This window comes from Littorina saxatilis, linkage group LG16 (assembly GCF_037325665.1).
Source record: "Littorina saxatilis isolate snail1 linkage group LG16, US_GU_Lsax_2.0, whole genome shotgun sequence".
In the NCBI taxonomy this organism is placed as follows: domain Eukaryota; kingdom Metazoa; phylum Mollusca; class Gastropoda; order Littorinimorpha; family Littorinidae; genus Littorina; species Littorina saxatilis.
In genome coordinates, this window is record NC_090260.1 from 46,492,444 (window position 1) to 46,509,672 (window position 17,229).

The following is a 17,229-nucleotide window of genomic DNA, read 5'->3' on the forward strand; positions in this document are numbered from 1 at the left end:
CAAGTGCAAAACAGGGTTTCCCAGGTCTGCACAATCAACATTTCTCGTGATCACATTCACGGGCTAAAGGCTGTGTGGGGTATGCCAAAATTTAATCAAATACCGTGACCGTGTTTTACCATTTTCATTCGTAGTCAAACACAATGTATTCGCATATGAACTTAATTAACTTGACCAAATAGAAATAATCTTCTCTTTAGTTCGTCGAGACAACTAGACTTCCATGTAGGCTTTTGACGTAGTAAGATAGTTCAAGTGCGGGGTCTGATCGAGGCTTACGCTGTCCTGCTCGTACAATTATGAACATTAATTCGTAAACAAATTGCAGTTTTTGACTCCATGCAAGAAATGCCGTTAATAAAACTTGGTATAATTTCAAGAGGATAGATGCCTAAGGCATGAATGAACGCCCTAGGGCCTGCGTGCACCTTGAATTGATAAGCTCAGTGACTTTAACTTTTGAAATTTCGCTCGGGAAAAACAGGGTCTTGGTTTAAAAGTGCGCGCGCGTGAATGCGTGTGTGTGTGTGTGTGTGTGTGTGTGTTTGCGTGTGTGTGTGAGTGTCTCTCTCTCTCTCTCTCTCTCTCTCTCTCTCTCTCTCTCTCTCTCTCTCTCTCTCTCTCTCTCTCTCTGATCATGTACATTAAATGAAGGCGTGCTCCTTCACAAAATACTTTCCGGCCGTGCACCACGAACTTTCGTTGCAAACTTTAAAGTGAAACCAAACCGAAAGTTTAACGTCCCAATTCCAAGGATAGATCTCTTCAAATCAAGCTTAGCCTATTCTGGTAGCGTCCTGTGGAATTCTCTCCCGGAATTTGTGAGAGTCCCAATGAGTCTCAATACTTTCAAAAAACACCTTTCACTGTATTTAATGTTAAATTACGAAAAATCACAGTGATGGAAGACATCATTTTCATTTGTCCAAAGCATCAGTGTTCATTTTATCCACACAAAAACACTCAAATTAATAACACATTTACTCATGCATGTGTATTCAGCATTGTTTTCACTACGTTACATATACGACGCTTTATATTTGTGTATAATATGTAATGTGTAAATATTCATATGTTGTTGTTTTTCTCTACCTTTTTTTCTACGTTAATATCCGTGTAAATATGTGATTAGATTAGTCCCCTCTCTGGGCGAGGGCTGGTTGAAAAAAAGCTCGTTGTATTGCTTACGCCACAACCCTCGAAAAATAAAATTTGATTTGATTTGATTTGATTTGATCTCTCTCTGATCGATCTCTCTCTCTTTCATGACAAACTTATCTTACAGAGAATCCGGGACAAGGGAATATGGTGCGGTCGTTACAAAGATAAGAATCACTCTCGAGGCTGTTAAAAGTAAATTTAAAAAAAACTAACTATAAGTGAGGCTCAAGGGTTAAGAAAAATGTCCACCACGGATGTTAAATAAATTAAGAGACATTGTGACAGAATCTCTCTTCTTGCTTTGTAACGAGTCCCTTGAAGAAGATGAACTATCAAATGCTTAGAAGAGTGCAGATGTATGTGAGTGTCAGAACCTCTCTGCTTGCTCTATAGCAAGTCCCTTGAAGAACGTGAACTAACAAATGACTGCCCTACATGTCATGCCTGGCGTCCAATTTCAATCCCTGTGCTGAGAGGCTGGCCTACCACACAGTGCTACCTAGCGCAGCAACCGGGCCCGACGAAAACAATACAAACAGGACGAACGATACAGAGCAAGAGCGATAGAATCTATCTATATCACTGCTGAAGGATAGAGTGGGGTGTCTATTACAGAGCTATGCCTCACATGACTAAGTTCAGTAAAATTGGCGATAATCAATGCAGACATAATTACATGTGCCTTGAATAAATAATGAGATATGTTGTATGTCCACCAGGTGAAGCCACCTAACATCAGGATGAAGAGGAAGCAGCCGTGGACTGTGGTAGTGAAGATGGAGCACCATGCTGTTGAAGAATCATCACCAGCCTGTAGTGTGATGGAGACAACTCGAAGCGGTGAGTGTGTAATGTGATATTGTGTGTGTGAAAGATGGAGAGCGGTGAATGTGTAACGTGATATTGTGTGTGTGAAAGATGGAGCACCGTGTTGTTGAAGAGTCATCAGCCTGTAGTGTGATGGAAGGTTGTGTACGTAAGTGTTCCCCCCGCAGGTTAAGGGGAAGAATTTACCCGATGCTCCTCAGCATGTCGTAAGAGGCGACTAACGGATTCTGTTTCTCCTTTTACCTTTGTTAAGTGTTTCTTCTATAGAATATAGTACATTTTGGTAAAGATTTTAGTCAAGCAGTATGTAAGAAATGTTAAGTCCTTTGTACTGGAAACTTGCATTCTCCCAGTAAGGTAATATATTGTACTACGTTGCAAGCCCCTGGAGCAAATTTTTGATTAGTGCTTTTGTGAACAAGAAAAAGTTGACAATTAAGTGGCTCTATCCCATCTCCCCCTTTCCCCGTCGCGATATAACCTTGAATGGTTGAAAACGACGTTAAACACCAAATAAAGTAAAGTAAAGTACGTAAGGGTAAAAACTGATGAAACCCTGCAGTGTTTTTTTCTGAAAATGCGCTTTAACGGAACGTGTTGTGTAATTATCTGAGCATGTGTATAATTATGTTGTCATAATTCACTTTACCTTTTTTAGCTGTTCAAAAATCTTCAAATACCAAGGCTCGGAAACTAAAATGATACCCCATGGGAAATCATTTCTTGAGAAGCCAGTGGTTCCATTTTCAAAATTAATTCATCATCAAATGTCCACTTTGCACAGGGAATACCCAGGCTGTTCATTTCTGGTATGTGACCAAGTGGAGAGATTGTCTTATTCCATGCGGAGGCCTGGCCACATCTAAGATTGTGTTCCAAACTGTTTTGAGATATGTTTACACAAAAAGGAATGTGCCTTTAAGTTTAAGTGTCATCTCTTTCTGTCTTTCGTGAACATATCTTCTTCTCTTTCAGGAAGACAATCATTCTGTCTTTTTAGAGTTAATGATTTTTATCTTTTAGGAATGTTCTCTTTCATACGTTCAGAAAAGGTCTGTAAACATGTTTTCACGATGAAGGGAAGACTTCAAACAGATTCATGAATTTTCTGTTTCAGCACCAGCAGGTGAAGATTTCAAGACAGAGAAAGCGGTGTGCGTCCAGATGGAGCGTCTAACAGAAATACCAACATCGTCCAGTACTTACAGTATGGTGATGGAGACACCTCCCAGCAGTGAGTGTGTAACGTGATGTTGTGTGTGTGAACAGTGATGACTGATCATGTACATTCAGTTATTGATTACTTGATACAGGTTTTAGATGTAAAAAATATTCGATTTACAGCAGTAAGCTAGGTTTTCAAGAGAACGACCATTTTATGACTTTTGACACGTAAAATATTTTGGTATGTTAAAAAAGAAGGGCCATAAAGTTTCTTTTCTACCCCTAAACTATGAGTTAAAAGGACAATGTTTCTTTTTTACCCCTAAACTATGAGTTAAAAGGACAATGCTTCTTGCATTTCCTTGCACAGGTCTCTTTGGGCTTAAAGGCACATTAAGCCTCCCGTAAACCATCACAGATACGGTCAGGCTTTTACACACAGCACAAACACCCTTTCATTTAAACACTCACCGATTGAGAACATCCTAGGTGCCCTCCGTAAAGAGCGAACAATTTTCAAAAAATTTATTTTTGTGTGGTTTATCTTACCCCTGAGCCATTGTGAACCCGTGTGATCCAGTTTCCCTTTTTCACAATGTAGTCGTCAATTAGTCATTTGAATGCAACTCGATGTGAGCTGATCTACAATAGCACGTTTTTATGCACGAAACAATGAGACCCGAAGGGAAGTAACTCATTTTTGACAATCTGCAAAATTAATTCTTTAAAAATTGCTCGTTCTTTACGTAGGGCACCTAGGATGTTCCCGTTTGGTGAGCGTTCAAATGGAAGGGTGTTTGTACTGTGGGTAAAAGCCTGACAGTATCTGTGATGGTTTACGGGAGGCTTACTGTCCGGGCGTGATTTCCGGTAAGTTGAATATTCATAACAGCCGTCCAGCACCAAAACGAGGCGCCATTGTTGTAGAGCACCAAGTCCACGAAAATAAATTCTTTGAAAATTTCTCACACCTGACAGAAAGCAGCCAGGATGTTCCTGTTCGGTGAGCGTTCAAATGGAAGTATGCTTGTACTGTATGTAGACGCTCGGGGAGCTCTGTGATGGTTTACGGGAGGCTTACTGTACCTTTAAAGTCATGTAGAAAATTATCTAGTTTCATTGACTTTTTTTGCACGGAGTTGAACACTGCAATTGTTCAACAAATTTCAGTCATGCGAATTGTCCGCCAAAAAGGCAAAAGTGTCCACCACAAAAATAAATGGGGGAGGCAAAAAAACTGAATTTAATGGTAAACTGGGAGCTCAGATGACACCAAATGGTGTTGGGTTCTTTGGAGACCCGGACCCCCCTATTCAAAGCGCTTTTGCTTCGCGCCAGTAACTTCATGCAAAGCGTCTTCAATTGCTATTACTTCAAAATGTTCAGCCTTTTTTACTTTTTTCAATTCCCATGCCTAATATTTAATTTTATTATTGTCCTGGTGGTAGGTTAGCTAAAAAAGTAAGTGAGGCGGACATAGCCAATCACAACTCAGCAAAATGAATCAGCTAAGGTCTTCTTCTTCTTCTGCGTTCGATGATCAGCCAAGGTCAAAAGCTACCTACTTTCTTGTATATATGTCTCCTGGTCTTAATTTCACTTGAAGGCAAAGTGTCTCAACTGCTTTAAATCAAGCAGAAATATGAAAGTTGCAAACCATCCAAATATAGGTGTTATATTCAGCACAGATTGTCAAAAATCATCAGAAGCATAATACATTTTGTGTTTTGTAATAAAAAGAACAATTACACATGAAAATGCAGAAACTGATGCTGACAAAACCTGCAACTGTTTCGTTATGTTGAAATCCGACATAATTTCCAAACAGTAGACTTCCACTATGTGGTTTTTGTGATCCAAAGAATGAGATAGCGATATACGCTATGCGTAAGGTGTGTGGGGGTCGTAATGAGGCTGCGGCAACAACAAAAACATAAAAATTCAAGTTTTGATCAAAGTCACTTTTAAGGGAAGCAACTGCCTTTTCTTCCTCTTGAGTTAGAGATAAAACGTGGTTATTCCCCTTTGCACACGATTCCTTAAACCACTGAGCCTATGTTCCTGTGGTCGCAGGGTGTGTGTATGTAACTTGAGTAAACTCATCTGAAATACTTTCGACAAGGCACGTATGCCCACATACAGCATAAAGCCTGGGACTCTGTAAACGCAGGACTCTGAGACGTTCGCAAGAACCCAGTCCTCTACGGAAGAAGATGACTTTAAAGGCTCACTCCTTCTTGTGAAAATGGTTTGGATCAGCATCTCAGATCAGGTCAGGCTTTACATGGGATAAGACCGTCCCTTAACTTGGTAACATACTAACAATTCCTCACTGCATCTGGTGAGTTGCTATTGCTGTACAGTGGAAACCACCGGCACGGTTGGCCTAGTGGTAAGGCGTCCGCCCCGTGATCGGGAGGTCGTGGGTTTGAACCCCGGCCGGGTCATACCTAAGACTTTAAAATTGGCAATCTAGTGGCTGCTCCGCCTGGCGTCTGGCATTATGGGGTTAGTGCTAGGACTTTATTGTCCCATCGCTGGGAAATTCGGGTCGCTTCCTCCCAGTGGAAAGCTGGAATATTGACGCTATTATGAAGAAGCTCCACTCCCGCCTGTACTTTTTGAGAAAACTCAGATCTTTTAATGTTAGACAAGAGATTCTCCAGATGTTTTAACCTGCAATAGTGTGCTGTACTTTGGATCCGTGTGTTGGAGTGGCAGCATCAGCAAGCAGGACAGGGATAGATTAGAGAAGTTCATTAAGAAAGCAGAAAGCAGAAAGCACCCACTCAGACCTGAACTTGACAGCAGACGGATAGACAGAAGCTTAAGATTTAGACAGCCATACACAAGAACCACACGCTACAGAAACTCATTCATTCCATCTGCAATTCACATCTTCAACTCTCAGGTGGGGCGCTAGGTGTTGGTGCTGTCGCTCTGACAACGGCATAATCTTTACATCCTTTTATCAGTTGTTTTTCTCTGTTGTTAGTTATATTGACTTATAGGATACAAATGTGAGAAGATAATGTGGTTAAAGTGTGATAAGGTGATAATGTGATATAATTTTTAAACAGGAAATGCATTGCTTCTATTTGTAGGCTTATTTTCGTAAGTGTGTGGGTACAATGTTTGCGTGTAACGATATGATGTGAATATGCGATGTGAATGTTACTACATGCATGGTTGATTGATTGATTAATTGATTGATTTTACAGACACACAGTCAAGCTTGTAATTTCTCTTTTAGAGATGAATAAAGATTATTGTATTGTATTGTATATTGTAAGTGGACAGATGGTCGTATTCCATGCAAAGACCGGCAAAATCTGAGATGGTGAGCCGAACTGTTTTCCTGAGAAGTTGTGTGCCTTTAAGTGACATCTTTTTCTGTCTTTCCTTAACATCTCTTCTTTTCTTTCAGGAAGAGAATCTTTCTGTCTTTGGGAGTTGTGAATTTCTATCTTTCAGGAATGCTGTCTTACATACCTTCAGAAAAGGTATGTAAACATTTTCATCACGAGACTTACAAAAGATTTTTGAATTTTCTTTTCACCAGCAGGTGAAGATTTCAAGACAGACAAAAAAGTCAACGTGCAGATGGAGCGTACATCAGAAATACCAACATCGTCCAGTGCTGACAGCAACGTTGTTTGGCTGAAACAAGAGGCAGCTGAAATACCAACATCATCCAGTGCTGACAGCAACGTTGTTTGGCTGAAACAAGAGGCACCTGAAATACCAACATCGTTCAGTGCTCACAGCGACGTTGTTTGGCTGAAACAAGAAGCAGCTGAAATACCAACATCGTTCAGTGCTCACAGCGACGTTGTTTGGCTGAAACAAGAGGCAGCTGAAATACCAACATCATCCAGTGCTTTCAGGGACGTTGTTTGGCTGAAACAAGAGGCAGCTGAAATAACAACATTGTCAAGTGCTCAAAGCGACATTATTAGACTGAAACAAGAGGCTGCTGAAATACCAACATTGTCCAGTGCTCATAGCTACGTTGTTGGACTGAAACAAGAAGCAGCTGAAATACCAACATTATCCAGTGCTCAAAGCGACGTTATTAGACTGAAACAAGGGGCAGCAGAAATCCCAATTGATTTTGGAACCATTGCAGACACAGCTTCATTTTCAGAACAAGATTGGGGTGCATGTTCTAATGATATCAAGCGTGAAAAAGACGGTGTGGGGGAGGGTGGAGCAAGGCCAGTGATGGAGGTCTCCGACAAGTGCAAAGAGGAGTGTACATGCAATGCGGGGCAGGACTTCAAGACTGAGGCATTCCCAGCTGTGACTGAGACCAGCATTTCAGCGGCTGAAGACATCCCTGCAACAAGTGTGTATGCGCATGGTGAGAGTTTTGTTTGTGGAGGTGTGGAAGTTGAAGAGGACAAGAAACCAGACATTGCACGTGACTGTGTAACGCAAGCAGCATGTTGTCCTCTGTCTGCAGGCTGTAACTGTCAAGTGGAAGTGAAACAAGAGCCAGTAGAACCCACACAACATGTTGAGAGTGTGCAACACAGTGGTAAAGATGAATGTCCTGGTTTGAAGAACAATTTGACAAGATGTGCACTCCCATGCAGTAAGAAAACACATGATTCAAAGCGTCAAGTAAACAATCACATGTTGACAAGAGAAAGACCACATGCCTGCCTTAAATGTACAACAAAATTTGGTCAAAAGGGGGTTGTAAACAAACACATGTTAACACATACAACTGAACAGCCACATGCCTGTCCTCATTGCAAAGTGAAATTTGCTCAGAAAGCGCATTTAAAGTCCCACATGTTAACACATACAGGAGAAAAGCCACAATCCTGTCCTCGTTGTTCAAAGAAATTTGCTCGGAAAAATGATTTGAAGAACCACATGTTGACACATACAGGAGAAAAGCCACATGCCTGTCCTCATTGTTCAAAGAAATTTGGTCGGAAAGTAGATTTGAAGACCCACACGTTGACACATACAGGAGAAAAGCCACACGCCTGTCCTCGTTGTTCAAAGAAATTTGCTCAGAAAAGGGATTTGAAGACCCACATATTGACACATACAGGAGAAAAGCCACACGCCTGTCCTCGTTGTTCAAAGAAATTTGCTCGGAAAAATGATTTGAAGAACCACATGTTGACACATACAGGAGAAAAGCCACATGGCTGTCCTCATTGTTCAAAGAAATTTGGTCGGAAAGGGTATTTGAAGACCCACACGTTGACACATACAGGAGAAAAGCCACACGCCTGTCCTCGTTGTTCAAAGACATTTGCTCAGAAAACCGATTTGAAGACCCACATATTGACACATACAGGAGAAAAGCCACATGCCTGTCCTCGTTGTTCAAAGAAATTTGCTCAGAAAACCGATTTGAAGACCCACATATTGACACATACAGGAGAAAAGCCACATGCCTGTCCTCGCTGTTCAAAGAAATTTACTCGGAAAAGGCAGTTGAAGACTCACATGTTGACACACACAGGAGAAAAGCCACATGCCTGTCCTCATTGTTCAAAGAAATTTGCTCGGAAAGGGCATTTGAAGACCCACATATTGACACATACAGGAGAAAAGCCACACGCCTGTCCTCGCTGTTCAAAGAAATTTGCTCAGAAAACCGATTTGAAGACCCACATATTGACACATACAGGAGAAAAGCCACATCATGCCTGTCCTCGCTGTTCAAAGAAATTTGCTCAGAAAGGGGATTTGAAGAACCACATGTTGACACATACAGGAGAAAATCCACACGCCTGTCCTCGTTGTTCAAAGAAATTTGCTTTGAAAGGGAATTTGAAGACCCACATGTTAACACATACAGGAGAAAAGCCACATGCCTGTCCTTATTGCAAAGTGAAATTTGCTCTGAAAGGGAATTTGAAGACCCACATGTTAACACATACAGGAGAAAAGCCACATGCCTGTCCTTATTGCAAAGTGAAATTTGCTCGGAAGGAGAAATTGAAGACCCACATGTTAACACATACAGGAGAAAAGCCTCATACCTGTCCTCATTGCAAAGTGAAATTTGCTCTGAAAGCGAATTTAAAGTCCCACATGTTAACACATACATGAGAAAAGCCACATGTCTGTCCTTATTGCAAAGTGAAATTTGCTCGGAAAAGGAATTTAAATACCCACGTTTTTACACATACAGGTGGAAAGCCACATGTCTGTCCTCATTGTACAAAGAAATTTACTCAGAAAGGGCATTTAAAAACCCACGTGTTAAAACATAAAGGAGAAAAGCCACATGCCTGAGGCTGCCCTCATTGTACAGGGAATCCTGAGCGGCTATCACGTGATCTGTGTAAAGGAAATTAGTTATCCGAAAAGTGAAGGTAGAACGCTGGAATAAAATAAGTTATAACAGACATTGATCTGAACGGGGTGGTGGGAACTGGGTGGTTAGCCTCGATTACCATGCTGAGTGTTCACATGTAAGGTGAAGAAAACGCCTGTATGTAAAATTGTGACGCTGCGAATGTTTACAAAGCTTACACATGTATTCGGAAAAAAGAAAGGCAGTTTGAGTGGTTTTTTTCCCGTCTTTTTATTGAAAACAAGAAAATCATGCATTGCTTCCAACCGGCTGGGTGTTAAGCAAACAAACAAACAAACAAATTGCTTCCAACAGTTGCGCTGAATACAAACAAGATTATTTCTGATGCAATGGGGGGGGGGGGGGGGGTGTGTGTGTGTGTGTGTGTGTGTGTACTTATACATGACGCGAGAGCGTCAAATAATTGACATTAATGATATTAATAATGTCGTAATTTACATTACTTCAGAAATTAAGTAAGATGACCGGTATTTCCTGTGGTAATAGAAATTGATCTGGGCCCGTATGCATGAGGAGGAAGTCAGCAACACTGTAAGTAGAGGCCTCTTTTGGAAGTGGGAAATCCCGAAGTTTAACTTTCCAAATGTTCACTATGCATGAACGCCGGAGTGGTGACTTCGAGAGTATTCGATCATGGTTGTGTACAGTAAGCTTGCCACCAGAGAAACAAATCTCATCGAGAGTTCAAAAAGGCGAACGTTGAGCGCGCTGTAGTACTAACAGCGTTATTGCTGTTGTTTTTTGAATGGTTAAACGAAAGGTTCAAACTTGTGATGATTGTCTTGGAATCGAATGACTGCCTATGACAAATGATGCCTATGACAAATGACTTTGTTGGCCTGAATGTTAGGAGAAGAATAAATGATTATGTTGAACTTGTTTTTCTTTTTTTGTTGATCTCAGTTGCATGCAGGCAGCTTCGATCCTTTTTTTTTTTTCTGTTTTTTTTTTGGCGGGGAGTATCCCTTTTCATTGATCTTTATTTTTCGTTTCTTTTTTTCTGCTTTTTATATTATTGTTTCTACTTTAAATGTACCTATATCGTTAACAATACTATTTCTAAATGTATTTTAAACAACTTTTCTATTTAACAATTCCCTCTCAGAAATGCATACAATATCCAGAGGGGATATTATTGCCTTAAAACTTTGTGAATTTTCAAACACGCCCAAAAAACTTCCTTTAAGGTAATTTTTAATAATCATATTGTATTTACAAATCTCTTTATCCTCAACGCATTTCCAAATGAACATAATTTTTTGGGAAAAAAAAAATTTCGTTCTCACAATAAGTACAACAATTACTGTATGTTGAACTTGTGTTTAATAATTTTATATCGGTAAAACTGTTGGACAAACAGATTGGTTATAGGGAAAATTTGGCTTACTGGTAAAGTTTAAAAGGAAGAACATTATTCAGTAGACCATAAATAACTAAGTTTAGTGACTTGTTCCTTATTTATTGGGGAGATGTCTGTCAAGAAGTTTAGAAAAGACAATACTGTTCATCAGGGTTCTAATTTGTTTTCCCTCGTTAATTTTTGATTACGATGGCGATGCATGGTTATGTGCGGTTGGAAGTCAAGATTGGAATTTTTGTTTTATAGCTGTGAGACTATGACTGTCTATTCATTGAAAAGTTTGCACACATCGCAGCTCCTCTGTATGATGCAATGCAGGATAGCAAAGACAAGGGAGATAAGAAGTCAAAGAAGACCACATGTCCGCCCCGTGATCGGGAGGTCGTGGGTTCGAACCCCGGCCGGGTCATACCTAAGACTTTAAAATTGGCAATCTAGTGGCTGCTCCGCCTGGCGTCTGGCATTATGGGGTTAGTGCTAGGACTGGTTGGTCCGGTGTCAGAATAATGTGACTGGGTGAGACATGAAGCCTGTGCTGCGACTTCTGTCTTGTGTGTGGCGCACGTTATATGTCAAAGCAGCACGGCCCTGATATGGCTCTTCGTGGTCGGCTGGGCGTTAAGCAAACAAACAAACAAACAAAGAAGACCACAGCTAGAAAGTTGGTTTGGACGGGGAAATGTCAGGTAGCGTTTGAGACTTTGAAAGAGAAATTGACCTCTGCACCGATTCTGACATTCGCGGATTTCGAGCAGCCATTCATTCTTCATGTAGACGCTAACAATGAGGGGCTAGGGGCAGTGTTGTCACTAGAGGAGGAAGGGAAAGTGAAAGTGGTGGCATACGCCAGTCGGCGATTGAAACCGACAGAGAGAAACATGCAGAACTACTCTGGCAGGAAGCTTGAATTATTGGCCTTGAAATGGGCAGTGACTGAAAAATTCAAAGAATACTTGCTAGGTGCAAAGTTTGTAGTGTGGACGGACAATAACCCATTGACACATTTGCAGAGCGCAAAGCTGGGGGCAGTTGAACAGAGGTGGGTGGCAGATTTAGCACCTTTTGACTTTGAACTCAAATTCAGACGAGGGAAAGACAATGGCAACGTAGATGCACTCTCAAGAATGGGTTGGATGGAAGTCCAACAATTAGTGGAAGAAGTGACCAACACAACTACTATCCCAGTAGAAGTCAAAGAGGTGGTATCTGAAGAGGTGTTTGTCTACAGTCAGGACATAGACAATACTGGAACTGGACCTGCACAAAGCACAGAGCTGCGTAACATGCAGCAGCTAGCAGGATGTAGACATTGCAAGAGCGGAGGTATGTTGCAAAAGCCGACCCGAGAAGAAAGGCAAGCAGAGAGCCCAGGGACTGTGAAATTGTTGAAACAGTGGAAGCGGTTACGTTGGTGATAAAGGAAGGGGTACTTTATCGCATAGTGAAAACGCCAGGGCAACAGCAAAGTTTTCTGTTGGTCATTCCAAAGAACAAAAGCAGGATGATCTTGGAACAGTTGCATGACCACATGGGGCATCAGGGGGTAGAAAGAACCACACAGCTAGCAAGGGAGCGTTATTTTTGGTTTGGAATGACGGCAGATGTATTTGATTATTGCAAGCTCTGTAGTCGTTGCCTGACGGTCAAAACCCAAATCCCTGCAGTTAGGGCCCAGTTAACACCCATGATAGCTACGCGCCCTTTGGAGATTGTTGCGATAGATTTCACTGTCCTAGAGCCAGCATCTGATGGTAGAGAGAACGTTTTGGTCATTACTGACATGTTCACAAAGTTTACTGTAGCCGTTCCCACCAGAAACCAAACCGCAGAAACGACTGCGAGCGTTCTAGTCCGTGAATGGTATCATAAGCTAGGCTTTCCACAGAGGCTTCATATTGACCAAGGAAGAAACTTTGCGTCGCAGGTGATAGCAGAGTTGTGCAGGACGTACGGGATAGAGAAATCTCGGACAACACCCTACAGACCACAGGGCAATGGCCAAACAGAACGTTTCAACAGAACGTTGCACGATCTGCTGAGAACACTACCGGAGAGTAAGAAAAGAAGGTGGCCCGAGCATTTGTCGCAGGTGGTTTTCGCTTACAATGCTACACCCCACGCTCCCTACTTTCTCATGTTTGGGCGAAAACCGCGCCTACCCGTAGACTCAATAGCAGAGCCACTGATACCTTGTCCAGATTGGGTGTTGCAACACCGCCATAGCTTGGACCTAGCGTACAAACATGTCAGGAGCAGGATACAAGAAGAAGCCGACAAGAGAAAAGCTCGGTTTGATAGGCAGGTCAAAGTAGACCCTGTTCAGAAAGGAGAGAGAGTACTGCTTAGAAACCGACCTCCAGGTAGAAACAAAATCCAGGACAAATGGAGGAAGGAAGAGTTTGTTGTGGAAAACGTGAGAGAATGTGTACACGGTGGTCAGTAGGGAAACTGGAAGAGCGAAGAGAGTTCACAGAAATGAACTGAAAAGAGTACCAGAAAAGTACAGTCAGGAACCGGTAGACAGTGACGAAGAAACGTCAGAATCGGAACCAGAAATAGGTGCCAGAGACTTTTCAGATTCATCAGATGAGTTTGACACATGGGTAGGCATGTTACCTCAGCCAGTTAATCCTCAAGAAATGGCCGCTGCGGCAGCACCCCAACTGCCAGCGCAGGAAGTGAGACGTTCAAGTAGGGCCACAGCAGGCCGACACAGCAATCCGCACAATTTACCTAGGTCAGTGAGGCAGATTGAGGTTGGTGATCAGGACAGGGAGGGTTGTACATGGACAAGGTGATAGAGACAGAAATTAACAGTTTGTGTTTGATATGATGGACAAATTCAGTAGTTTCGCTCGGGATCTCAGACAGGTGTGAAGATAGGCGCTCTGTGAGAAATCAGTCATTTATGTGCACCTCGAGCAGGGAAAATAACAAGTTTTGTCTGCAAGAGAAGTACATTTAGGTAGTGTGTTAGGAATACAAAGTGATTTGTGGAGGACATACTTAGTTGTGGTGAAAATGGTGCTCCATACATTTTGTGTTGTTTTTGCAAATGTGTTCAGACAGTAAACGGCTGTCACGGTGTGTTATTGGCAGTGCTTTGGTATGAAAATGCGAAGTTGTTTTAAGAATGTTTTAGAAAATTGAAGGTTGACGCAAAAATGTTTTGCTATGTCCATGTGCAAAATGAGAGAAGATGGGAGGATGGTTTTTCATCAGCATGGCACGGTGACATTGTTTTTGTTTTTGGTACAGATGAAGGGGTAATCCTTAGAAAAGAATGAGTTCTTTCGCTACTATATTGGGTATTGCAAATGGAAGGTCATTGTGCCGTGGTGGAAAAAGTGTCATCTTTTCTTGCATTCAGGTTGAGGATTTGGAATTCTGTTATGAATGTAGAAAGATTGTGCAATCCAAAATGTGTAGTCTGGAAATTGCACACATGTATAACTAATTACCATGTTGAATGAATTGCTGTTTTTCTGTTTTGCATCTCAGAGAAAAGAAATGTTTTGATATAGCATGTAAATTTGTGATTAGTAATGTTTAGTGCACGCTGACAGACTGAAAATTGCAAATGTTAGTTATTGGTGAGTTTGCGTTTGATGGACTAAACTAGTTTTTAGGATAGAAACGTTTTATTTGTGTGTGGTGTTTTCATATGATGAAAGGGAAGTAACTTTTTTTGGGGTACTTGTATAATGTTGTAATGGAAGATATTTGAGAGGAAGAAAAGAACATTATGACTAATGAAAACACTGTGTTTGTTCAACATTTTTTATGGTAAATAGTTGCAGAGATTATTTGTTCCTTTATTTGAAATGTTTAGAATGAATTTTATGGAAGCTCCCATGGGGTCGCCTTCACGCGGCGGGAGTGTTTCCACAGAGCTACCCCACCCCTTTACTTCTCTTCTTTTGTCTTATTTCTGCCTTACCAGTCCTTTCACCTATATTTCCTTCCAAGAAAACTCTCCCTACTATTCCCTGCAGTTTTCCAATTCTTTTCTTGTTGTCTTATTTCTACCTGACTGGATCCATCACCTTTATTTCACTTACCAAAAGTCTTCTTTTCCACATCCTTATTTCTCTGCCCCCCGCATGTCGTAAGAGGCGACTAACGGATTCTGTTTCTCCTTTTACCCTTGTTAAGTGGTTCTTGTATAGAATATAGTCAATGTTTGTAAAGATTTTAGTCAAGCAGTATGTAAGAAACCCCCCGCGGGTTAGGGGGAGTCCCATATTGGTTGGGACTAGAAAGAATTTACCCGATGCTAACCAGCATGTCGTAAGAGGCGACTAACGGTTCTGTTTCTTCTCTTCTTTTGTCTTATTTCTGCCTTACCAGTCCTTTCACCTATATTTCCTTCCAAGAAAACTCTCCCTACTATTCCCTGCAGTTTTCCAATTCTTTTCTTGTTGTCTTATTTCTACCTGACTGGATCCATCACCTTTATTTCACTTACCAAAAGTCTTCTTTTCCACATCCTTATTTCTCTGCACCCCGCATGTCGTATGAGGCGACTAACGGATTCTGTTTCTCCTTTAACCCTTGTTAAGTGGTTCTTGTATAGAATATAGTCAATGTTTGTAAAGATTTTAGTCAAGCAGTATGTAAGAAATGTTTAGTCCTTTGTACTGGAAACTTGCATTCTCCCAGTAAGGTCATATATTGTACTACGTTGCAAGCCCCTGGAGCAATTTTTTGATCAGTGCTTTTGTGAACAAGAAACACTTAACAAGTGGCTCTATCCCATATCCCCCCTTTCCCCTATCCCATCTCCCCCCTTTCCCTCGTCGCGATATAACCTTCGTGGTTGAAAACGACGTTAAACACCAAATAAAGAAAAGAAATGTTTAGTCCTTTGTACTGGAAACTTGCATTCTCCCAGTAAGGTCATATATTGTACTACGTTGCAAGCCCCTGGAGCATTTTTTGATTAGTGCTTTTGTGAACAAGAAACACTTAACAAGTGGCTCTATCCCATCTCCCCCCTTTCCCCTATCCCATTTCCCCCCTTTCCCTCGGCGTCGCGATATAACCTTCGTGGTTGAAAACGACGTTAAACACTAAAGAAAGAAAGAAAGAAAAGAATTTTATGGAAGCAGTGATAATTAATTTTTGACATAATCTGAAATTGTCTGCTGATAATGACTTTTTGGAGAGCATTGATATTCCAACTGTTCACTGTGCATGAACGCCGGAGTGGTGACTTCGAGAGTATTCGATCATGGTTGTGTACAGTAAGCTTGCCACCAGAGAAACAAATCTCATCGAGAGTTCAAAAAGGCGAACGTTGAGCGCGCTGTAGTACTAACAGCGTTATTGCTGTTGTTTTTTGAATGGTTAAACGAAAGGTTCAAACTTGTGATGATTGTCTTGGAATCGAATGACTGCCTATGACAAATGATGCCTATGACAAATGACTTTGTTGGCCTGAATGTTAGGAGAAGAATAAATGATTATGTTGAACTTGTTTTTCTTTTTTTGTTGATCTCAGTTGCATGCAGGCAGCTTCGATTTTTTTTTTGTTTTTTTTTGGGCGGGGAGTATCTCTCTTTATTGATCTTTATTTTTCTTTTCTTTTTTTCTGCTTTTTATATTATTGTTTCTACTTTAAATGTACCTATATCGTTAACAATACTATTTCTAAATGTATTTTAAACAACTTTTCTATTTAACAATTCCCTCTCAGAAATGCATACAATATCCAGAGGGGAACCATATCTATAAATACCAACACACATTTTGGCTATTACTATCAAATAATTCACCTAACTTATTATTGCCTTAAAACTTTGTGAATTTTCAAACACGCCCAAAAAACTTCCTTTAAGGTAATTTTTAATAATCATATTGTATTTACAAATCTCTTTATCCTCAACCCATTTCCAAATGAACATAATTTTTTGGGCAAAAAAAAAAAAAAAAAAATTTTCTCACAATAAGTACAATTACTGTATGTTGAACTTGTGTTTGATAATTTTATATGTTGGACAAACAGATTGGTTATAGGGAAAATTTGGCTTACTGGTAAAGTTTAAAAGGAAGAACAGTATTCAGTAGACCATAAATAACTAAGTTTAGTGACTTGTTCCTTATTTATTGGGGAAATGTCTGTCAAGAAGTTTAGAAAAGACAATACTGTTCATCGGTGTTTTAATTTGTTTTCCCTCGTTATTCTTGATTACGATGGCGATGCATGGTTATGTACGGTTGAAAGTCAAGATTGGATTTTTTTGATAGCATAGGACAGTTTCTTTACGCATTTAAAAAAAATGAACACAGAGGCAAAAACCGGTTGTTGCAGTCTCATGAATGCAATTGAGGTCTATAAAGAAAAAGGTTAATGAAAAAATACTTA

General features: G+C 40.7%; 1 protein-coding gene across 2 annotated transcripts in view; it reads left to right on the forward strand.

Moving 5' to 3' along the window:
- The window catches only part of LOC138949686 (zinc finger protein 271-like), a 17,041-nt gene extending 701 nt beyond the window's left edge, over positions 1-16,340 (forward strand). The window contains exons 1-3 of one of the 2 annotated variants that reach the window (XR_011450400.1): positions 1-79; positions 1,881-2,001; positions 3,107-4,632. The exon at positions 1-79 is cut by the window's left edge and continues 701 nt beyond it. Coding sequence is in view for 1 of the 2 variants with exons in the window: in XM_070321464.1 (XP_070177565.1) it covers positions 1,863-2,001; positions 3,107-3,223; positions 6,716-9,234 (2,775 nt within the window). In the remaining variant the exon portion in view is untranslated. Of the gene's footprint in view, positions 80-649; positions 2,002-3,106; positions 4,633-6,715 lie in introns of those variants that run through there. The other variant, XM_070321464.1, reaches the window with a different exon arrangement.
- Positions 16,341-17,229: the final 889 nt, after the last annotated feature.